At 44.9% G+C, this 25,522-nt stretch overlaps 1 protein-coding gene across 2 annotated transcripts in view; it reads right to left on the bottom strand.

Moving 5' to 3' along the window:
• Positions 1-25,522, bottom strand: part of LOC122400411 (protein groucho-like) — a 162,840-nt gene that overhangs the window by 47,447 nt on the left and 89,871 nt on the right. For both annotated transcript variants that reach the window (XM_043401865.1, XM_043401864.1), the window contains exon 5: positions 1,218-1,355. In XM_043401865.1, the coding sequence (XP_043257800.1) occupies positions 1,218-1,355 (138 nt within the window). The remainder of the gene's footprint in view (positions 1-1,217; positions 1,356-25,522) is intronic.

Genomic DNA, 25,522 nt, shown 5'->3' with positions numbered 1-25,522 from the left:
GAGGGAGGTTAGTCGTGGGTGGGGGGGAGGGTGATCGTTGGGAAGGGGTTGCAGATCAGGGAGGCGGGGTGGATGAGCGCGATGGGAAGAGGAAGAGAGAGCCGGGAGAGAAGCCGGCGGCTTAATAGGGAGGAAATTGAGTGCTCGAGCAATATTGAGGAGGATTCGGGATTCGCCAGGATCGTATCCATCCGTCCGCTTTCGGATTCCTCGGGCGTGCATCGGCTTCCTCCTACCACCGCGCAGGGATTCTCATTCGCCGCGAATGCGTTTCACGCCGGACTGAACGCGAATCAGCCCCCGGACGTATTCCGTCGGCCATTCTCCGCCGAAGCTGAACCGGGGCTAGCCCGTAAATTTTCGACGAAAAGGTTTTGCGGCCGGGACCGCGAGGAGAATTGAATTTTTTTTCCTCCTCGTTCTCCCACACCCCTCTCTGCGGATAAAGGAAGGGTCGGTGAAGTTAGGAGAGCGCTCGGAGCACGCAGAAACGGATCAAAAAATGCCCCGGTAAACGTTCCGGAGATACAGACAATTTACAATTTTTTTTTTTTTTTTTTTTTTGTGAAACCCAAAATATACCAAATGTTTTACGATGCATGTGCAGGGAGAACGTAAGGTGCATGGCAAAATTAAACATAACTTTGTGTAATTCTGTTCGTTCATGCATCCAAAGAGCGTCCCTCTTTTATTGCGGGATCGCTGTAAAATTTTTTTGTTGAACTTACCTTGTTAAACCACTCCCTCGTAACGAGGTACAGATTCGTTCTCCGATTATTCTTCGAGTTTGAAAATTTATCCGTTCGATCGATTCGATAACGCCGGGCGCGAGAAACGTAACAACCGTTCGAAAAATAGAGAGAGAGAGAAGAGAAACAAAAAAAAATAGAAAAAACACCCCGTGTCCTCGGTATTCACAAATCACTTCCGCGCCATATCGATTCGTGCCGGTGCGCGCGATAACGGAAATTGATTTCGTATTAGAAAGCGGGATAGTTCAATTTCGGTCGCGCGACGAGAGCGAATCCCCGTCGTCCCCGGGCGTTATTTGTTTTTTGTGCGCGGTAACTGGGTTTAATATTTAATTTACTGTTTAATGTTACTCCGATAATGGCCCTCCGGACAGTTTCGACGGCAAACACACGCGTCACGGTGCGCGTTATATACGCGCGTGTACGTCGCAGAGAGTAATTTATCTTCCATTGGCGTGCACTCACCCCGATAATGGCGTTGAGTTCGGTCATGGTCACTTGTTTGGCTCTGTCAACAGCAGTAGCGACTTGTTGTTGATGTTCCTGGGAGAGAAACGGCAGGATCTGAGCAATTATGGCGTTTAATCTCTTCGCTATCTCTGTCTGAAAGCAGAAAGGAGAACGATCCTTATTAAACGGTAAATCGCTTTATGCCCGATCGGCGATCCGTGCTCGCGTAATTGAACGGGGATAACGATTGTCCTACCCATTCCCCATCCACCCCTACCTCTACCCTCTTTCGATGTATTCGAGGAATATCATTCATCGAGCATGACACGAGTCGCATCGAATGCGCGTCACTTAATTCAAGTTTTATCGAGACCACTGTCTCCCTCTATCGCGCTATCCATTACCGGTACGCGACTCGATCGTCGATTGGCGATTCAAATTCCAATTTCCATTTAAATCGCCCGATAGACTGATTAATACCGATAATGAGCTTTAATAATCTCGTCGCTTATGCATAATAGGATATTTAGCCGGATTCGACGGGTAGCGAGGAATTCTGTCACGCCTCGCATGTTTTACATGCAAGTAAGTACCACGGGTCTCGTACACGGCCGTAAACTCGTTATGTGGAAATTGCTATTTCGGCAAAAACGCCCCAATACGCGTTTCGTTCCTTTCCCGCCAATTACAAATATACTTTCGCGCGCCTACCGTCCAAGCAACGCTATATCGGGTCGTTTCGTAAGCTCTTAATAAAAACTCGAACCAATATTTTAAATAAACTACGAAGTTTTATGAAAAACAGTAAACGCCTTTATCGACTCAAAACTTTTTAAATTTTTCATTAAAATGTTATTCGACGCTGTTCTTCGGTACGTTGACATTCTAGAATTACTTGCCCGTTAAAAAGCTCGGAGATTGTTGTATGAAATTCATTTTTCCTCTCTTATTATGTAGTTTGAGCAAGTTTCGGTTTTCAGAAAATAATGAAAGAACGTTTGAACTGTGTTGGAAGATAATGCGGCAAATTTTGTTTGCTCCTGCTAAGTTACGAAGTTTATTCTCGTAAATTATGGGACGAATGTTTACTTCGAATCACGAGAAAATAGCTATTACGAGTATGCTTTCTCCTGATGTATCTAATAAGAATGTTGGTATTGTTTGGCGCTTCTCATTTAATACAATTGAAAATTGTATCCTTCGGAAATCGGTGTTAATTTTGACCGAAAACCACGGGATCTCCGAACGAGAGAAAAAAAGTGGATTATCCGAGGCCCGTGGCTCATTATAAAATTGGAATGACCAAGTCGTTCGAATAAACCTAGTCTGTATCGAATGAGAAAGGCGAAACGCGCGTCCCTCTGTCCGCGAAACACGCTCCGGGTAGTTCTAAGTCGGATCGTTAAATAATGTAAGGGCTGGCTGAACGCACCCTTAAAAGGGAAACGAGTGCAGATGCAGGTGCGGCATAACCGGTCGAGGGTGTTTACGACGCCCCTCGGGCTAGGACAGACTGACGGGGATTAAATTAAATCCGCGCTGAATTGGCGGTAACGTGGCCTCTCTTTCTCCAGGCTCGGCTCAATTTTCGTCCCGAGCGGTGCCGACGGGCATTACCTGTATCTGCTGCCACCTCGGCCGGAAATTAAGCTCCCTCTACGAGCAAGAAGTCGACTCACCCATGGCTCCCCCGGAAAACCGCCAACTGTTCCGGACAAGTGACGAACGACGAGTCTCGATCGTTGGCCCGGAGCCCCGGATCCCCTTTCGCCCCTATCCGCTCACGAATATAAGGTACGGTTACCTAACTTCAACAGTTTTTTAAATTGCACGGTCATACCCCGAATTTACCTACCGATCGCTTACAAAATAGCCCACGTAAATCGAGCCAAACATAATCCACGCGTGTACATACCGATATATGCTCGTATTCGTATACTGTAATAAGCTATTTGCTATAAAAGACTTGTTTCTAATGAATTGCATTTTTAAAACTGGTGTAAGTCCATTTCTTTATACACTGAGATATTTAAAAAACAAAACTTGTCAACGGTACAACAAAAGTAATTCTGAAAGTTTCGATACCAGATATTTAAAGTGTCGAATTCTATATAAAGACTCCAAATAAAATCCTTTACGATCGACGTCTAGCGAACCAGATTTTTCGTCATCAAGCGAGGGACTACTGTACCCCGATAGAAAGGTTAGAAACAGCGTTCGATACACGTGACATCGAGTTGGCTAAAATGTACTGATCACAAGTCCAAGAACAATTGTAATGTTTAATCGTCCCACATAGCCTGCAACTGTTTTCGTACGACCAAGTTTGTACGCGTTATCCTGGCGAAAAGCAACACCTTCGCGATTCATCAATCCCGTACGCTTCTCTTTGATGGCATCGCTTAATTTACTCGGTCGACGACAGTACACGTCCTAGTTAATGGTCTCGTTTCTTGGAAGCAATTCAAAGTACACAATTCCTTTGAAACCCCACCAGACCGACAACGTAACCTTCTTTTGGCGAATAACTGCTTTCGAAGTGCTTTGAACAGATTCGGTACGCTCGCTCCGCGATCTCCTCCGTTACGATGTTGTTGCAGACGATTCATTTTTCGTCGCTTGTTACCGTACGTTACAGAAACGGATCGTCTTTTCGCGTTTCGAGAGAAAGTCGCAAACGTCAACGCGCTTAACGAGACGAATTCCTTTGAGGTACCCAAAGATACAGCTCACCAACGTATCCGAGTTGTTTCGAACCGTTCTCGATTCGATTTCGATCGATGACTGCATTATGTGAACTCTGAGAACGCTAAACAATGTGTTTCCGGACTACATTTAAATACTTGATGCATCTATCCGTGTCTCTTGCACGTCAAATTGTACTAAATTTTACACGAACGGAGCTCGCGTTCCATCTGGATTACGAATTTTGATCGACTCCAACTTTAACGAGGCCGTCGTATAATCGGGAATAATAATTCCGTTAATGCATAATCGAACGCGTACCCGGCTGGGGTTGGTTAATTTGCGTTAACGACGCGATAAATCCGTTTTAGGGAATCGGCGGTATCGGCGATTCGACGATTTTATTGTCGTTACGAGATGTTCCGTTAATTGAAGTGTCCGATCGTAGAGCGGAGTCTATTCGTGATCGACGCGAAAGCTTTCGACTGTCTGGAATCCTTAACTAACGTTACAGAAACCATGCGCTCATGATTGATTTACTTATTCGATAATTTAAACGACAGAATTACTTGGCTCCAACTACCGCGAGTAACGTTCGTTATTTCGAGGCTGAACTTCTTGCGAGGAGAATCCGGACCATCGGGAACCAAATTTGTTATCATTGATAAGTTTTCCTGTCTAAGAAACGCAATTCTGGACTTAGACGACTGCCAACTTGCCAGCTACGCGCAGTACGTACAATAGTCCCTCCCTAAATGGCCATGCATCTTGTCTACCCTTATTTAATTATGGCGGGAAGTTCGTAGAAGACGTAAAGTCTACTTTAAACTCGTTTACATTAATCTAAACGATATTTAATACGACAGTGTCCATTTATAAGAAACCATATTGTGCCTGGTTTCCATATATCCGAACAGGGCAGTGCTGTTTTCCATTTCGAACTAAGACTGAATCTTGTAAGATTATACCAAGGATGAATACGATAACTATGGTTCAAGGAAATTATAATATTCTCTATCGACACAACCATCAAGAAACATAATACTCGAAGCATCCTCTTTACTAACCTTTTCTCTGTACTTGACCCTCGAAAGTTGATCTCTGGACCAACAGAAGACCATTTTGAACAGAAGAAGCTAGTTTTTCACGACGTACAATACCAAGTTCTTTGTTTCGTATAACCTAACTACCTCGAGAGCATCGTTTTTCTCACGTATTGTAGGACACGGACTGTCGGTTGGCCCATGGTAGAGAAAGAGGATCACGGAAACGGAAGAACCCGATTCTTCGGTGCAATAGGAAGCAAAGTACCGGGGGGTGAGGAAGGTGTCCAACGTTGAAAACGGCTAAACCGGGGTACGCGTTCCGCGTGACTCATAAACGCGGGCTGTATAAACTCGCCGGGCTGCAGACGATGTAAACGCAACTCCCGTTTCTCCTCTGGCGGCAGCTCCTCCGGGCTGTTGCTGTAACGCCAACACAAGCGCGCCCGGCCTGGCACCAGCCGTTTTCACTGCCGCTTAAACGAGCCTCGGATGCTAATTGAAATATCGCGGCTACTAAAATTCTTGGCAAGTTTCCCTCTCTGGGGCGCTCGCTGACGAACGAGCGGAGAACGAGGGCCCGGAAAGAAGGAGGGCGCGAGGAAGAGGAAAGAGACCCAGCAGCGCGCGGGGAGAGTTGTTTTAATTACCCGTCGCCCTTACGAGTGCTAGTCATTAGACCACTAATTATAACGTACGGGAAAATGAGTCGAGCCATCCACGGAATGTGAGCTGCACCGGAGAGACAGGAAGAGAGGGAGGGAAACATGTCGCGGTTCGCGTTGTTTGCTCGAACCACGTATGCACGGATTGCGCCGATGGCGATCGAGCTTGCAAACGAGACGACGTCTCTGCACCCTTTTCGCGTTTTCAACGCGTTCGAATCGTCATATTGTTCGCGCGTTACTCGAGGTTCGTGGAGACCTCCGCTAGATGGCGGTGCTCCTGACTCGCAAGATGGCCGCTCGAAAGATTTGGAAGCCAGTTGGAAACTGGAGATAGTTAACGGTAGATTATCCGGTGCAGTAAATGTTTTATCGCCGTCGAATCCAATTAATCGAATCGTCTTTTCTCCCCTCTGACGCGGTCCTTTCCGCGAAACTACCAAAACTTGGATCGAATAAAATTTTACAGGGACCCCGAGAAGCGAGAAGCGGTCGACTCCCCGTTATCCTGTTCCCCGATCGGCGCAAACTTCTCCCTAAATACCTCCTATTTACGTTTAGAGCGATACCGTTTCCCGGACACCAAGGGAGGACCGTTCCACATTGTTCGCCATAAGTTTTCCGTCGTTATCGCGTCCCCGAATAACCGACCGAATTACGTTCACGAAGTTCGTCGCGCGCTAAATTTGCCTTTTAAATCGCAACGGCGGACGATAAGGAAACAAGAACTTTCGCGTTAATTTCCAGCGGCGCTTACACAATTTCGTCGCGTCGTCGGGGCGCATGGTATTTCACGGGGCGACGAGATAAGAGAGACGCGAGTGGCTCGGGAGTGCGAAAGGGGGAGGGAAAAATTTGCGCGAAAAAGGACGACAACGGGAAGGGACGAAAGAGAGAGAGACCCGGTTGCAAACGTAATTGCGTTGCCAAGAAGTTTTCTCCGGCTGGAGAGGTAACCAAGGAAATAATGAATGGCTTGGATGCTTTACCACCGGATGGAAGAAAAGGGGTGAAGGGGCTAAAAGAGAAATAGAGAAGCGAAGCGACGAGGAAGGTGAGTTTTGGCGCTGTGAATTCTCATTGTCCTGGATTTCACACTGGAGAGATGAAAACCTTGCCCGGAATGAATTTTTCCCCGCCGAGCCAAATTGGACCGCGAAGATTGCCAGTATGGCCGGGTATACGTGTCCGTTTTTTCCACCCTCTCATTCTTGGAAAAGACGATTGACTCGAAATTATGAACGGATTCTTCCTCGTGGAATATCTTCGCCCGTCGAACGATTGCGACGCGACGCGAGAGCAATTCGGGCGAAACGTATCGAGAAGCCGGGATGCGTCAAGTATTTTAATTGCATTCTCTCGGAATGCAACGGGTTTCCCTTCCCGTAATGGAATGTTTAATTGCTTCGCGATGCGTGTTCGCACCGATGAAAAGGTTTTAAAAACCAGTTCAAACTTGAACACACTATCCGCTAATGAAAACCTATTCGTCGTGTGCACACGGGGGCTACATATTACAGGTTTCCATTAAAAATTACACGCTCGCGGAATAGCGAGCCGAAGCTGACAATATGTTCTTTTTCCTCGAAAGAATATATTTCCATTCGACGGGGCAAATCGAGAAACGCGGTCTTTTTCATTATGTTAATAAACAGCCTGCAACGCGAGTTTCCGAATACCGAGCTCGGTTGCGGTATGAGCAAGTTTATCCAACGATTTCGGTGCAATTTAATTAATTTGATATCGTGTATGCTGCTTATATCGTCGTGCAACGGTAATGTAATGCGAATCACGTAATTAAAGTAAGTAGGAATTTATCAACGCGTGATATACATTAATCGAAGAGTAGGCATAGAAAACGCTGCAAGTGTCAACTTCTACTTCTATTCTATATCGAAGCAATCGTCAAGCCTTAACTGTTCTACACGCGATCTGTGGAGTTTCGTGGCGACAGTTCTCGCGCTCGCCAGCAGAGGGCTACGCTATCGTCTCTCTCACAAGTACACGACATACTTAATAATAAATCACACTACGGTAGAAAATCCCGGGTGAGAATCCTCGAAGACGATGTCGACGATCGTGTTTCAGTAAGACAGAGCTACGTGTAACAATTCCCCGTATTACCCCGTCGACTGTTTTTCATTTTTCTTGCGTCGACGTTCTGTTACATAGCACGGAGGGTCGCGATGGCATGCCGAGACGAAAACGCGGATACCGTGGATCGTAATATCGCGAAAGCCGCAAGAAGCTTTAGCGAAGTGCCTCCTGAAACGGCTGGTACACGTACACGATTCGCGTATCCCCGTCGGGACGTGTGCATGCGTGCCTGCGTGTGTGTGTGTGTGTGTGTGTGTGTGCGCGCGTGTGTGTGTGTGGTATGTGCAGGTTCGTGGCTCAAGATACGCGCGAGCACGCGAAATAGGCGTTCTCGGAGCACTTCCTACCACACGTGGCCCGCGCATTGTGTGGCATATTCCTAAAAGCTGGCAGCAACATTCGCGGCATAAAAATGCAAAGCGACAAAGTGCCGCCGATAAAATTCTGTTGCCTGTGAAACGGTGACGTGAACCGAATGCTCTCCCGCCACCTCCATATTTCCATTCCGTCTTCCCTCACGTGCCCGCGATACGTACACACCCGAATAATCTAATACCAAGAGACGGGGGAACATATCCAGAAATCCTCCGATGGGTTTCGTCGACGACGGGAAGACGATCCTGAGTGCCGACTAAACGCTGATTCCTGTCAATACATTTTCAACGTTCTCGCGAATTTGTATCAAATTTAACAGATGAACCGAGGAATGTCCCAGAGTCAGCCTCGATCCGTAGGAACCCTAATCGCAACGTCTCGTTACTTGATGCAAGCAGTATGATAGACAGATTCTAATCGGTCCAACCCACCAAAAAAGTTCTAAATCCAACATGATCGGGGAATATCAAGTTTTGTTTTTGTGTGTTTGTCTCTCGAGAATACACGTTTTTCGCGTGTTAGCCGATTTTGTTTCGCTCGCTATTCCATCGTGTAAATATAGACCATGCGTCCGTTTAAACAAAAGGCAACGAGCAGGAAAGCTAACTTTTGTTTAAAATGTTTCGATGAAATCCAATGAAAGAGAAATATGCAGCCGGGATAACCGACGCGCTGAAATTGCCGCGCTTAGCGTCGCTAATTAAGCATTGTATTCCGGGAAAACCGTTTCAATCGAAAAAGCAACGAAACAATCGGCGTCGAGCAAGAACTGAAACTCGAACGAAGTATGTATTGTTATATTTGCGTTTTGTTGGTCCTCGTTCTTCGTGCTCACGTAAGCTTGTTATCGTTAAACCGTACTCTGTTATTTTCCCCCAATGAATAGTTTACTCGTAACTAGTCAGTTCTTTACATTCTCCCACGTTTCGAAACTGTGCATCATTACAGCCCACGAGAACCCGTAGCATGAATTATAAATAGGAGTCTTTATCCTGTAACTTGTAAAGAATGCAAACTACGACGCTTCGATACAAAGGGAGACTATGTTTCGATTTACTTGAGCATCAAAGGGGACTAATGCAAACAGAATTCCCGATTGCCTACTTTTGAATCGCGCGACACTGTTTCGAGCGTCGAAAGATAATCCCGTGTCACGTAGAAACTCTGGCGGCTCGCTTTCCTTTCTCGCCCACGCAACTTTTATATCGCCGAACCGTACTCCGCTATTGTCTTCGATAAGTAATTTACTCGTGTATTCTTCGCTTTCTTGTTTCTCCGCGCATCGAAATTATGTATTATTTGAACCCATCGAACGGTATAATGGAAAATGGAGAACCTTTAACTTTTAAACAATACGAACCAGCCAGAATATTTTAATACAACATCGTAATGTCAGTGTAATATTTCATTATTAAAGGTTAAATTATACTAGAAAAACAGATTAAACAGTTTTATATTTGTAAGACATGAAACGTGTCTCAAGTAGAAGAGCATAGTGCCAAAATGGAATACCTGGCGTGATTCACGGTATGATAAGTAACCTTGACGAGCCAATAAATTTGATTTCAACCTTAGCCACGACGCTCTGTATAACTGTTTTGATAATAAAATGAATGCCAGTCACAATGTATAGAAGGCAACTCTTTACTTTCGAGAGAGACTTACGGCAACGAGCTACGTTTAAAGTAATTTTCATGCGTCAGCGATGAAGATGAAACTGTAATCATTTCGTCCGATTGAGCAAATAAGAAAACAAACCAAGCAGATTCAATGTAGCTCATGGGCGTCGATAAACGATTTTCGCAAATTATCGCTCGCTCATCGAGGGCGTAAATATACGCTGTTCGCGAGTAATCGCCCACCTATCGAGGGCGTAGACCAGAGATCGACAAACTTTTTCCGTGAAGTAATAAAAATATTGGACTTTCGCGGACCAGTAATATCGGAGAAATTATCTGTATACTTGTACAGGGTGCGGCCACATAATTGGACCGAGTTATGTCAATAATTTGATAAAAGATAAAAAGAGAACTTTGCGACTTTACCTTCCTTTTGGAAATGCAATGACGTATCCAAAAAATGCAACAATATTTGCTTTTTAAACGAAACAGCATATTATTTTTTACTAATACTTTTATAACATCATAATCAATGTTTAGTGAACATGACGGAGAAAAGTCTGAACTATACATTGTGCGAGTTATAATTTAATTTATATAGAGTTATAATTTCGGTCCCTGTAATGGCGCGAAAACTGTAAAACTTTGGTCATTACGAAATTAATTTGAGAGCAAACAAGAAACACGATAAAAACGCGAACAACTGCAATGTATATTTTCTCATATTACTACTATATTTCATTTCGATAGACGGTTTAAAAATAACAGGAAGCAACAGTGACCAAAAATGCGCAATATTTTCTGGGACACCTATATACAGGTAATTGGTAAATATTGAAATTAATCCAAATAAATGCGTCCACGAAAAATACACAAACGGAATTGGTATGGATGATTCGCTGGGAACACTACTCTGGATATTGAAACAGCAATTTCGTAACTCTACCGTGCAATTTAATCCGAAATCTATATCAAGCTAATGAAAACAAATATTTATTTAAACGTTTCCATCAGAGATTTAGTCCCCGTCGACAATAAACTATGTTAAAAAGAAAATGCTAAATAGGAAATATATAGTAAAGATGAAAGAAGAGAATCTTCAGTTTCCACTGTCTGAGGACAGTCTAACAATGCGTATTAAAAATAGTAAAGCTTTATACACGTACAGTTCCAAAACTACTAGTGTTTTATTAACAATTGAGTCACTGTTAGGTGCGGCGAAGCTTCCTCTTTGAAATGATTTTTGATTTTTATCGATCCGATTTTCCGTTTTAATAAAGGGATAATTTTTTTTAATTCGACTATCTCTGTCACCGTCTGACGAGTGGCCCAGTGACCTAGTGCACTACGAGCACGTGCAGTCAACGACCTTGACAAGGCCGTAGTAAGAAAGTTCATTGATCTCGCGACGTAAACAAACGCTTCGGTCTCATTCGATCGACTTGAAACTAAAATCGCTATATCTCCGGAACTAATAAAGCTATCGACTTGTACGAACGCTCATTTTAAAGGGCATTTCATCCCCTATCCGATGAACATATCGACTGTTATTAATTATGCTGTTTTCTATGTTTATTTTTAAATTTAATTTGACAATATGCACCCAAAGAAGTTTCAACAATTCCTATTGACTATACGACTAGTTTGCGATAAAATGAGATTATAAATTGTTTACTTAATTGAAAACGATTATAAGATTCCACTGGTTTAACTAACTGATTTCACTGGTATAACCACACATCGAATGGGATAAAATACACCTTTCTAAAAGTTAAAAATAAAGCAAGTAAACTTGGAAGGTACTCGTAGCAAAATAACCAATTCTGCGAGCATTTCGATCTAGAATTAAACAGCTCGTTTTTTTTTTTTTTTTTTTTTTTATTGAATGCTGTGTAACCCTCTACAGGATTATTAGCAACGCATATAAATGCGTAATACAATTAGGATATATACCTACATTAAGATTACCTGAATACACTTATCGATAGAAAATTATAAATTACAGAAAATCAGCAGAGGATTTAGATTAAATATATATACAATGCTTCTCTAGGAATTTGAAAATAACCATTAGCGAGGAGATACTTGGTCGAAAAAGAAAAGTGTTAACCGTGTAAGGGGGGGAAAAATTTAATGAACATAGTTTAGCAATCATTTCGCTTCTGCCAACCTCAAACTGTGGGCATTGCCAGATAATATGATTAGGCTCTTGTTCAGGATAGCCGCAGCCACATTTGGGATCAGAGGCAAGGTTGATTTTATAAAGAGAGGAGGCCAAGTGGATATGATTAGCACGCAATCTGTTAACAAAGGTAATAAATTTTCTGGGAAGCGATTTGTGTGTGAACCATGGGACAGACAGAGAATTATAATACCTTTCGAAATATTGTGAGCCTTTGTAAGTGGCCTGTAAAACACACACAGCTCGTTTAGTTGTTCCGTTATTTTGTCGTAAATAAAATTGACTCCCAGCAGTGGATCTCTATTTACGTTTTGAAATTCTATTAAATCCGCAAACAAGGTACGCGAATTCTCTCACTCTCTGCATTTTGACCAGTTTTAGCGGCCTCCTGGGTCTATCGTGCGCCGTCGAAACGGCAAAACATAATCACGCGGCGCTACGGAGATAAGACGCGACGCACTTCCGAATGTTTAATTGAAGAGTCGGGGGCGGTTATAAGCTGGCGGAAAGTTTGCAGGAACGGTGGCACGTTTAGCCCGATGCCTGGGAGTTGGCAGAACCGGAGCGCGCCGGTAAAACGGCCCGTTGCTCGCACTAACGAGTAAACCAGCAGTTGCTCGTCGGACTTTGGCGGTATTATGCTACACGAGCAAATAAACCGGCGTGTTCGGGTAACTCCCTGGTTTCTGGTAAGCCCCTATACACTGGCTGCACTCGCTGTAAAGCCCGGCTAACGTCCGCGTGATTGCAATATTCCGCGGGTTGTGGAGTGCGCCGGATGTACGAGCGTTCGCGCTTGTGTTTTCCGCGTCGGTGTGCTCCGACCAGCGTTTGTACGCGTTAAGGCACCCGACGCACGATGCACTGAAAACTCATTGTCCGTTATATTCGTCCGCCGTGGCGAAAGTTAAATTTAATCAAGTCGCCGTTGTGCACCGCTAACGCCCGAATGTTATCCAATTTGGGTACCCAGCAAAAATAATAACGTAGTTACCATGGAACGCGTTTACATGGTCGAATCGAGAACGTTGCCTAAAGGGGTCATTCCTTCAAAAAATCAAGCTACGGATACAATTTTATGCAATTTCAAATAAATATGAAACAAGGAAAATTGTACGAGGATGCAAATTTTGAATACAAACGCTTTTAAAAACGAAGAACTCGTGGACAATGTTGCAGAAAGGTTGGAATGAAATTGTGGCGACAGTTCCCGCGCTCGCCAGAAGAGGACTACGCTCTCTCACAAGGCCTTTCCGTTTCTTTTCTCCTACCACAGTATTAATGAATTCTATCGTTAATTCGAACGATCGTTTTCAAACGAAACAGAGACGAATATTAATTGTTATAAAATGGGATAATAAATAAGTAATCGTCCCGAGGTGACCACCGCGTTAACATGCCAACGCAGAAGGGAAAGTTGCGTCGTGCAGCCATTCGCCGTAAAACGCGAATATTCGAAACACCGACGCGACGTCCGGGAACAATGATTGTGTTACATTTTTATCGGGAAACACGGGCGACTTTCGCAGGGGAAATTTTAAATTGGAACGGAAATGATAAAGTGAATACCGGCGGGTGGCACGCGCGAATGCACAGTTGCGAAACGGGTTTACGATAAAACGGGGATACAGGATCCGTTGAAAACTCATCGTCCATTGTGCTCGTCTGCCGCACCGAAAGTTAAGTTTAATCAATTCTGTAACCAATGCTCGTTCTGCTGCAAACTTCTGCGCCTACAGCGTGCCCGCGTATCGAAAAGGACAATTGTTGGTACGGTTCAGGACTCTTGTTCGACTCGTTACGCCGATAGAAAATAAAGGAACGGAGCGAGCAACAGTTTTCAAAAGCCCCGTAAACCCGATCTTGTTTTCACAGCGGACGGTATTTTAAGACAGACCTTCGTGCAAAAGATCCAGGAAAATTGTACACGATTCTGCTCGTCGGTCACGCACGCGATACTCATTACTCATTACATGCATACGTTTCCCGTACGGGAAGCGGAATTTAATCAACTCGCTGATCAATTTATTCTTAGGTCTCATCGAGCGGGGAAATAGCAACCAATTGGACCGTGAAGCGAATGATTAATGCGCTATCCGTCGTCCGGCTCGTTAGGTAGCAAACACATGAAAATTGATAGAAAGTCGGCACCCGACGAACCTGGCAAAGGAATTTTAGTAGAAAAATGATGAAAGCATCAAACTCTCTCGGCGTAAAATTTTCACTTTTCAGAAGATACCGACGTCACGTGTTAACTGACCCATAATTTTTCGATTACCGTCGTTCCGTGCAAAACCTTCCATTTTCATGATTGTTCAAAATCAACGGACTTTCTCGCGCGGAACGGAACAATCCCCGTCATTATATATAAAAATATAAAATATAAAAAAATAAAAATATTGCGTTTGTTCCGTATTCGGTTTTCTTTTTAAGCAAAATTCGCATAAGAGATAGTAATTTAATTCATTTCGTTAGCTCTTATCGATCATCGTGTACAAAGAGTGTACTTTCGTTACGAAACAATCTAACATCCCGAAACATTCTAATTTATAATAATGTAGAATATTTACCCACTTGTTAGAACACGCAATGATCCTTTTAGACCCTTTTAAAATGCAAATCAAACACAGTCACAGAGTGCATAACGAATATCAGTACGGTTAACGTTTTAAAAATAAGTGTCGTCTGGGTCCAAAAAGATCCACCGACAGGGGAATCGTTATTTCCAATTGTTTCCTAGAAGAACGCAGTCACTGTCACGGCGAGCGGCAACAAATTAAAAGTAAAAAAAATTTAAAAGAAAATATAGAAAACCGTTTTGGCGACGCTGTCATGCGTGACGAATATACACGGGCAGGATTTATGGAGGGAGTCGCGGTGCAGGCTGCAGCGGCTAGTCGCGTCGAAAATTGCTCGTATAAATATTAGAACTCGCTATTGTCATTCGGTTAATTTTCCGCGGTGTTGGTTGTACTACGCCCGCCAGGACGGGGCAGGGAGAGGGCGGCGATATAACGGAGGGAAAAACACAGATATCCCCCGACCCCTCCCACCCTCGATGAAATTTTATGCGTTTCGTGCTCTCTCGGTGCTGCTGCGCACACGTGACCGCGAGCTGCATTTTCGTTTCGCCCCCAACCCCCATCCGTTTCACCCTTACGCGTCACCTCGACGCGACGGTGCGCTACCATTCAGGCCAACGCGAGCGAAAAAAAAAAAAAAATAGAGGGAGGGAGAAATAACGCCGCGCGACCAGCGATTCGCGTAACATCGGCTCTGCCCCGACGAATAATGTCGCTGGTAAACGAGTTATCGGGACAAAAGTTACAACTGTTACGAACGCGAGCCGAACCGCGACAATGGATCCGAGCTGGCAACGCGAGTTTCGCGGCAAAATAATTGCGTGCCGCCCACTCCCATCCTCCCACCCTTCCACACCAGCCCCGGGGCTCCGTATAACTCTCAGAATTTATAAAACGATCGGGACCCGTGGATCGGGAACGCGTCATTTTCGAGCCGCGGAATCCGCGTGGGAATTCAATTAAAAGTATTGAGATAACAAAGTATCGACCCGATCCCCGTTTACCCGCGCGTCCGATTCGCGCGGTATAAATCAGCCTTCGTTATCCGGCGGAATCGTTAACGAACTCCTCCGCGACGTTAATGTCTGCGGCTGAATTCGAAGCGCGAAAAGCCCGGGTAATTTCCCGATGAGGAGGGCGGAGTGTGTCGAGAACCGAGTAAACGAAGTATACGCGACCTTTACAGCGTTTAGCGAAATTGCTGCGTGGAATTAGCGTCGAAAGCTGTTTTAGCGAATAATGCATTAGTATAACCGGGGAATAGCTGTAATATGCTTGGAAATTTCGCTTAAATTGCGTCTTAATCTTTTAACTGCCGCGCTTTGTGAATACTCGAGCGCGGATGATAATATCGTTCCTGATGCTCGAGTTAAAAAGGAGTATTAGGTATCCGTGAACTGTTTAGCTCTCGCGGATAGGTCTGTGCAATTTTTTTTACGTAGATAGTGAAACAAATATCTTGCCTCATATCGTACGTAACTCGTATATAGTAAAATATTACTTTGTGGACGGCCATTTTGTAGCACGAGCGTCAAACAGGACGGATTTCAGAGCAGATGTACCATTTTACGCGTCCATTAAGGAAATCAAATCGTCGTTAGTATCGCGAGCGTTTCGAGTAACGAATAAAAATTTTGCAAATAATAAAACGGTGCTGAATATTTATGCGCGACTGAAGTGCGCGACAGCGACGCTGCAGTGTATTTCCATTAATAAACAGGATGCCATTGAGGAAGCCTGGGGGTACGCGTCCTCGTCGGCCATTGCATAAATTGACAGTCTCCGTCGGTGGCGGCGTTGAACGAAAGAAGAGAAAAGGGAAAAAAATGATTACGAGTTGTTATACCCCCGTCGAAAAACGGGAAGATCGATGACTGATCACGCGCACGGTTCGAGAACAGTCTGAGAGGTTAAGCTTTGAAGACAGAGGGTAATCGACAACGTCGAGAGGAGGACCGGCCATTATGTGTGAATGTTCGAGGGTAAACAGGCTGCAATCAATTCAGTGGTTCATCGTGTGCTGCTCGACGAGGGGGAGGAACGACTTCGAGTGGTCGCTGCGCAGAGAATGCTCGTGGTGCATGTCTCTGTCCCTCTATCTCTACCCCATTCGTGTGTCTTTGTATATACATCTGAATCCGGGGGATCCGACCAGAGAACGAGAGAGAGAGAGAGAGAGAGAGAGAGAGAGAGAGAGAGAGAGAGAGAAAGGGAGAGACGGGGAGAGAATACTCATTGTTACCTGCACCAGCCAGCATTGGCATCAGTCAGCGACATCGGCGCGCTGCTATTACCAATGGAAAGGGGGGAGACGAAGAGGCACGGAGGGATGGAGGAGGACGTGAAGTGGGCTCGGTACGAGATCGGGAAAGGAGATGGAGAAAGCGTCGACGGAGGAGAATAAGTGGCACTCGAGCTCCAATGGGGGTGGAAGAGAGGGCCTGACAGACGGCGAAAGATCGGGATGTTTGGATGTTTGAACGTCAAAGTGCTGCCTCAGCACTCCAGCTTTCCACCCTTTTCCTCTTCGTCTTCGAGTGTTCAACCCCCGGCGTTGTACTTCGATACACCGGGTGTCCATTGTTTCCCAACTTCTGGTCCGACGTTTCGCGACAGCTGACGCCCGGGCAATAAACTTAATCGACGTCTGTTACGTCAGTTAGAGAAACGAATAGAACGGGCGTCGATCCGGACGAAATTCCGGCGAAAAAGTATTGTTGTATTATCGCGTCTCGGTTGCATAAACAAACCGGATAAGACGCTCGCGACAGGAACGTATACAGGAAATATCGATACCTTCGGATACCGGACACCGACGTGCATTACTCACCCTCGTCCGACTGTAACAAAAGATAAAGAAGACCGAGCACCCAATAAATTGACAACGACAGGTCATTCTTTCGGTTCGCAGCCATGAGTAATTACGATCCGCTGGATGTATCGATATTGCTACACGATAAAAAGAAGCTCCGTAACCGGGGATGCATCGATCATACCGGCCAAGAGGAATGCATCGTTCCGTGTCTTGGACCACGCGGTCAACATCCCTCGCGTGTATCGAAACATTTTTCTCCAAAAGGGAAAGGTTTCTATCCCTTCCAACTTATGAGATCCCTCTTGAAACACAACGCTTCATGAAAAGCACCTAACTAGCATTTAAAGGCCACAGCTTGTTAACTCTAGAAAGATATTCCTAAAACTGTACTACTTACCACGTTGAATTATTTAATAATTTAATAGCATAATAGTATATGGTGAATGTGTATCGTCGAATGCATTAAATTCTAACTAAATTAAGATAAATACAAAGTCGAAAGCAAAAAAGGAACGCACACGAGTTCGTGTCGAGAGGAAAATGATGAGTCAAAGGTGACTCCGGCAGAGTATTCGGAGGGTTAGCAGTTTCGTTGAATCAACAGATAAAAACGACTCTGAGGCTCGACGATATCACTCTGTACAAACGTCCGCTGGTGTCGAATATCGCCATAGACGAGATATGCAACGAAATGACCACAAAACAGAAAATGAAATTACACAAATTCTATTGTTTCTTAACAGAATGAAAGCTGTACATACGTGTTGTATCCATTTTGAAACATTAAAATCCTCCAATCCGTTCAGGCGTTATGATATTTTAAACATACGCATAAGATTTCAGTAGAACATGACATCTGATCAGACATTATGTTTTCGGTAAGGAATTTTTTTCTCGAAAGTGGTATCGGAAGAGGATGCTAAAATCACATTAGTCAGATTGAGCACCGAAAGTTCATAAGGTGTATGGTCTACTCTTATATACCTCCGCTGTATGCAAAACAATGTTCTTTTTAAGAATCGTCGCTGTATCCGTAACGACTACGAGGCTCGCGACGATCGGAAGGATACTTCGCGTAAATCGATCTCGAGCGAAGTTAACACTGTGCAATCTGCGCATCATCGTCGAGATCACCGGCGTAGGCGGTTACGCGAGTACCCCGATTACCCTCGAGTACCTAATTACCCATCTCCATGTCCCTAACTCGCACGATTCGCAATCTCTCTCTACCCCCGTTGCGTTTCCGTCTTTCGTAGACTTCGTGTCCCAAGAGACGCGTCGAAACAGACCGGCTGAGCCCTGGAGCGTCGTAGCACATTGATCGATTAGCGTGTCAGTGGGTTACGGTGGGCAAATTAGCGGCACTCAGGATATTAGACGACCAGGAAACCCGGCTCTAGACGGGGGCCGCGAAAGTGCCGGCAGTAGTCAATAACAACGGCGGAGCTCGGCCGAGCTATTAAGAGGGATGGCACCCGGCAGGTATTAGAGGAAACTGGAGGCTGTTGCCAGGAGATTGCCGCCTCCAAATGGCTTCCCGACGAGAAAATCGTGTTATCGTAATCGGGGATACTCCTAATAAATTACGGTCTCCGATTTGTCGTAAATAATCGATTACCCGTGCGTTTCCACCGAACCCCCCGATGCGCCAAAACGATTGTACCCTGGGCCCCCAAGCCGCGATTCTTTACAAACCTACCGACCTCGTAAATCTTTTCGCCTTATTTCGCTGCGTTTTTTCCTTTTTCTATCAACCGTTCGAGCGTTGGCAAATTGTGCCAATATAATTTTACAAGTCTTTATGTTGGGTTTCTAAATAAACAGAGAGTTGATTGAACTCTTTAGAGCCAAGTGGTAATTTAAAGAAGGTGGAAATCCCTCAGTGGAGTTTTACGGAAGCTTTCCCTTATTAACCATGATTGTCACAGTGATGAATTCTTTTCCACCAGACGCAACAACGACCGATCGTACACCATTTCTCATACACTCAAATATCACGGTTCTTTTTCTGCTTGCTACTATAACTCATTCCCCCTCGTGATTTGCTCCCTACACCGACCTTTAACTCCTTCAAATGCGCTACTACAGCTTTTATCGCTGAGCATTATCAGTGACAAGTATACTTACTTTACCGCGTTGACAGATTAGAAGAATACCTTTTGATTTAATTTTAGATACTTACAAATTAAAATTCCAGACAATACTCGAGGTGAAAATTATCCTCAACCTCGCGATAGTATTTATTTGAAATATTTTATAAACGTTCAAACTCCCGTAACTAAATTATAGGTAGAGTTACCGTGATCGTCCAGATTGATTTTACAATATTTTTCGAACAGTACGTTTCTGCCAACTGAAAATTTAAACAACGCATAAATTCGTTGGAATTGTATCAATTAAAACGAGTTTAAACTTCGAGCACAAACTCGATTGTATTGTTATCAGTTAAATAAAAATAAATTCGTATCCTTTTGATCTTTGAAACCTTAACAATTTTTAAATTTAATTCAAAAGTATCTCGAGTTTTGTTATAACGTTTTGCTTGGATAATTAATCAACTCGACCGAGCAAAGATAAAATTTTAATGTTTTGCGAAAGCATGCCAAAAGTTTTTTTTTTATATTCATTAACCGTTACAGTTTGCGTCCGGTTCCGCTCGAAACGCGCTTTGGGGAACGCTGTTTTAAATTCTCAATTTAGGATGCAAAGATACCGTTCGTCGTCGATAAAGATCCTCTTACAATGATCGCGGACAGCCGCAATCTTGGACGATTTCGCCGTGAAAGGATCGGACTTATCTTCGCGAAGAATCTAATCTGAAACGGCTAACAGTCTTTCCAGCCGTGACTTCGATTAATCGATCACTACCGTCGAATCCCGATCGGCGATCATCCAATTACAATCACCGCTTCATCGTCGTCAAGTAAAGACCCGTTTCAATCTCGTGCTACGATCGTTATTCCGTCGAAGCAAGGATCAGGGTTAGGGGCACATTCGAATACATTCGAAAATACTAAAAATATAATAAGAAAAAAAGTTGAGATCAATCTATATCGCTTTTTGCTTGAACATTTTTCTTTTTTTACAATTCGAAACTCGTTTCAATATTTTGGCCCGACAACCAGAAGCGACAACGAGAAACGTATTAATAATTTTGCGGTAGCCGTACAGTTCGGGTATTTTTTTAGATCTGGATACGATAATTGGACACATTAGCTTATCTAGTAGATCCTGCTTGTTACGCTATTAATCATTCGAACAGTCTCCAATTACTCGGTACTTTATTAGAATATAATCAGTCCGAACGGACCGTTCGATCGATTAATAACGTCGCGCCTAAGGCGGGGTATGCTAAATGAGCCTTATCGTCGAGCTTGAGTAATATATCCGGGACGAAACGCAACGATACTGTTCTTTGCATCAAAAACATTACTATCGCTATATTATGAACCCATCGCAACAGTATAATAATCTATGGTGTAGTTCCCGTAAGCGTAAATCCTGCTGACTACTTGAAACCGAAAGTAAGCGACACTTATAGACGAGAGGAACTGAAATCTGATCAGGAACCGTTCAAACAATGTTTATATTACAGAAGAGAGTGAAATATAGTGAGATTGAAAGCGACATATTGCTAACTTTAGGTAACCTAGTGTGACGTCGCCTCCCGTACTCGCCACCAGAGGGCTACGCTCTTGTCTCTCTCGCAAGCGCTCGACTATTCAATGCCGTGGCGTCTAAGGCAGGGCCTGCTGCTAAGATTGCCTTATTAACTTAATGAGTCCACTAGCAGGCCCCCTCTCCTTTCCTCTTCTGCCTTCCTACGTTCTTTCTCGACTACGCAACACTTGTAAACGAGGGTAACTGAAATTTGTTCGCTCTTCCCTCGATACAGGACTCGCTCAAACTACTCGTTCCTGTTACAAAGAACTGTAATAGCAAGCGACAGTTACGGGAACAGATTTTGCGACACTCGTAGACGCGCCTACGAACTGAATGAAAATTGCTGAAGTATTCGTGCGTGGAGTACTCGTTAAAATACGTTTCACCCTGACAAGGATAATCGAGAGGCAGAGGGGAGGGAGATCGCGATGTCCTTCGGTCGCGTGAGGCACTTGGCCGCATTTCTGACCGCATGCGAGTCCGGTGGCCGCGTCCGTTCCGTGAAGCGGAAAGGGCGAATCCACCGATCGTGGGAGAGCCACGGAAACACGGAGAGAGACGAATAGAGATGCTAGCCGGCGCGAACACGCGTACGTGTGCGCAGACAGAGCGTGAATATCATAGGGGGAAAGGCGGACGAGGATATGGGCAACGATAGGGTAGGAAAGAGAAGGAGAGAGCCTGGTCAATTCGCGATGCTGGCCACAGACGCGAGTTACAGAGAGTGTGCTCGTACGTGCGCGCGTCTATTCCTCGTTTGTGTGCGTGTACAGTGGTCACTCTCTGGTCGAAGCGATGCCGAGCCAGCAGAGACCGCTAAGCCCACCTGATATGTTCAACCCTCTTGTTCTCCATCCCTTCCTCCGTCCCTCTGTCCCTCTTTATCTCGTCCACGATAGCCTATCTCGCTCTGTTGCTCCCTGTTTCACACATACACGCGTATATACACTGACCCTTTCCTTTGCACCGTGGGGCAGCCCGCTTTCGAACCGCAAGCCGCAACGGGCTACTGCCTTGATTAAACGCGCCATAGACCGCCATTATCGCTGATTGCGCTAAACATTAACGGCCCGGCCGCTGAGGCTGACCTCCTCTCCGTCCATCCGCCTCGGCGCGAGCGAGCCAGAGAACGATCTCTATCCTCTCGATTTCGAGTCAGGGTGTGGTATTCTGTAGCCGGCTGCGATTATTGGGCCGACATGTTAGAATACGTTGGCTGTGGATTACCGCCCGGCGATGGGATTTCGACTATTCTCCAGCACCGAAGTGATTCGCTGCCAGCCGCGTTTGACGTTACGCTGTCCATCGCGATTACATTCAGAAAACACTTTGACGGGTCCTCTTTCTATCGGGACTCGTTGGCTTTGCGAGAGTCTTTTGCTCTGTGGACCAATCGCTTTCAATAAGCCGAATATCGCGAAACGAAAGTCATGGTTCTGGTTTAAAATGATAACGAGTCGTAGTTTTTTTTTCTTTTAGAAAATCGCGAAAGAGATAATAATTTGTGGAACAAAAATTTTCCTTTGCATATTAGTGGATCGAATATGACATTTATTAACCTCTGAATGACGGAACATTTTCATCGACGCGTTGCGAACTAATATCAAATATTTGCTCAAAATTCCTGGCGAAAAATGGTACTTCCGTTTGCTGAATATGTGCCGCGCGTAAACGCGTGTTTGTTCGGTAATATAAATATTTTCGAACGTTGTTAGATTCGAAAAGATCGCCGTTTATCGACCTCAAATACTACGACGCGATTCATAAAATATTCTAACTTGTTTTATAACAATTCTTACCAATCCTTGCCAATTTTTTAACATCTTTTTCCATGTTTTAAAAAAGAGGAAAACTCGCGCGATATTTTCGCGATGTATCGTCGAGGAGGCTTCCTCTCGGAGAAAAAGGGAACGGACACGCGTAACCGGCTACCATTACGAGACCTTCTTGCCGACGCCATTGTTAGGGGCGCACAAAACAACCGGGGGGCTCGCCCCTCGCGCGTGGAACTCGTTTCTATCTTAGCCGGTGTAAATACGACCGCGGTAATTAACGCGGAGGTGGTGAAAACGCGACGGAATGATATCCGATGTGGCGCGTAGCGGGCAAATTAGTGTCACGGCACCGAGCAGGAACACCCTTTTCTGGATGTTCTCGTTAAGGCACTCTCTTCTCACTCCCCCGCCCTCGGGTTGCTCGTTCTCGTTCTCGCTCCCGCTATCGTCCCCCTTTTTGCTGCTGCATCCTACGGAGTTGATGGTTCTTCCTCGAGTCGCCTCCGGCGCGACTAGCTGCGCCCAAACGACGTCGTCGACGCGACGAGAATTCGCATTGTGAACGCGGCTTTACGGCCGTCCCGGCACACCCACCCGAAACACCAAGGAATTATTGTTGCCAACCGACCCTCGTAATTCCGGGATGAACACCGAGGAAAACAAGACCTTCGGGCCTGGCTGATAGGACCTACAATTAACTTGGCGCTGATTATGCAACGACCGAAGATCAACAGGGAGGAAGATCTTCCGGTGGACTTTCGGGGGGGATCGATCGAGGGGACATTGTTCGTGTCAATTAAACCGTCTGCTCCTTACCTGGCTCTCCCACCCTCGGCGTTTCAATTTATATCGTTTTTATTAGCTCGTTTTATTGGCCACGGTATTACCAGTGGTAATAACAATCGCGAAAGGTTTAGAGATTTTAAGGATTCAAAAATCCTACCACCCACAGAAATATTATAATTTTCATGATATCTGCCGACGAAACTAATTCCTCGAATTTTTCTTCTGCTAACAGAACAAATTCTATACATATTGTTCGAACTTAAAAGAACTAAACCAAATGATCTAATGACTGGCCAATAACCTGCACAAGGAAATCAACGGAGAAAGAAAGGAGACTCTGCTGAGAGTTTTACCTGTTCACGACTGTTGAACGTCGTAGATGATCGTTCGGTCAGTGTATCACGGATACACTGACTATAAGATACAGCTAGTCGGTATTTTGTGAGGAGTGTTTTTTCTAAGGTTTCGGTATTCGATGTTTGGAACGAACTAAATGGGATGACTATTTTTTCTGAACGTTACAGGTCGGAGGAGTTCCGGTTGGTGTAGGAAATTTTGAGTGATGGAAAGACGTGGGAGGATACAGTTTTGTAATTGGATGTTGGAGAAGAAAGTGGGTGGAAAGTGGAAAGACGATCGGGACAAAGGGGTGGTCTCGAAAAAGGAAAGTCGAGGTCGTTGCAAGGGACGACGGTGCTTATGCACTGGTTACAGGGTTTTCCTTTGCCCTGGGTCTAAATTGTTACGGCCTTCAAGCTGCAATACGATGCGACGTGACAACGACATTATCTCATTTATCAAAATTACCGGAAGGCTCCCTCTAAGCCTGTTGTAGTTGTAAAGAAAAAATAAATAAAATATTGTTCGACGAATACACGAGGTTCGCCTCTAGGAACCGTGCAATTTCGAGGTTTGTCGAAAGAAAAAGAGGACGTGTTTCGCGCCTTCGAGTTCGTTATGGCACGGTCGTGTTTAACTAACACTGGTCGGTTGTTCTCGAACGGGTAATCCGATCGTGGATTAACAGGGGACGGCCGTTATATACGAAGGGGATGGAAAGTTCGGTCGAGATTTCGCGACGCCGGCGGGGGCTGATTCTTTCCGCGCGGAGATAAAATTAATTCCGACCGTAGAATCGACCCGGCGCAGCGACGTCGGATTTAAACGCGATCCACCGCTTTTCCTTTTTTCGTCGTTCCATCCCACCTCTCTTTTAAACGTTCCCGGCATTCGATGGGTACGAGAGGTTGCTGCGAAGTGGGAACAACGAATGGCGAGGATGTAGGGGGTGTGGGGGGAAAAAAGAAACGGCAAAAAGAAGGCGCTCGACGTAGCACGGAGGGGTTGAAAAAGAAAACGGGGCGTGGAAAACGCAACGGGGGCGACCTCTTAACGACTCCCAGGGCACGAGAGGGCCGAAGGGTGTTCGTTCTACCCTCCGTCGTTGATAGCCGGCATAATGCTAACACCCTGGCATCGATAAAAGTGCGAAACGTCGAGCATAAAGCCGGGAAAAGGAGGGTCCGGAGACTGCCTCGTAGCCGGCGCGAGTACATAAATATGCCCACAGGGTGTCTCGAAAGTACAGGCTAAAGGTCCCCCGAGATTAATTAAATGCAAATACAGCCGGCTTAGGTGTAGCTTATCGCTCATGATTTAGAATATAGTCGAGCCCCGTAAAAACCGAGTTCACGACGGTGGGAACAAATTACCACTGTTATTTCACGACGATCGATATCGTTCGTCTTCAAGGGGGGGCGGAGGCGGGGCACAGTGAAATCACCGACAAACAATTCGACGATGTTTTTGTCGATGCGGGCTTTTTTAGGGTTGGTGATGCTGAACGTGTGTGCTTGTTGCCTTGAACAAGAGACAAATGTAATCGATTGATATTGGGTTTGGAGAACGAGTCAGATTTTTGTAAAAGAAATTCGATTTAATAGCAAACTGCATTAAATACGACCAATATTTACATATTTTTTCGTGCTACGCGAAATGGGAAAATTCTATTCAATTCGATAAATAACGAATAA

The sequence above is a fragment of the Colletes gigas genome, unplaced genomic scaffold (assembly GCF_013123115.1).
Source record: "Colletes gigas isolate AHSC1104 unplaced genomic scaffold, ASM1312311v1 Colletes_gigas_Sc00018, whole genome shotgun sequence".
Taxonomy (NCBI): Eukaryota; Metazoa; Arthropoda; class Insecta; order Hymenoptera; family Colletidae; genus Colletes; species Colletes gigas.
The sequence above is the reverse complement of the archived record's forward strand: the minus strand, read 5'-3'. Positions and strand labels throughout refer to the sequence as shown.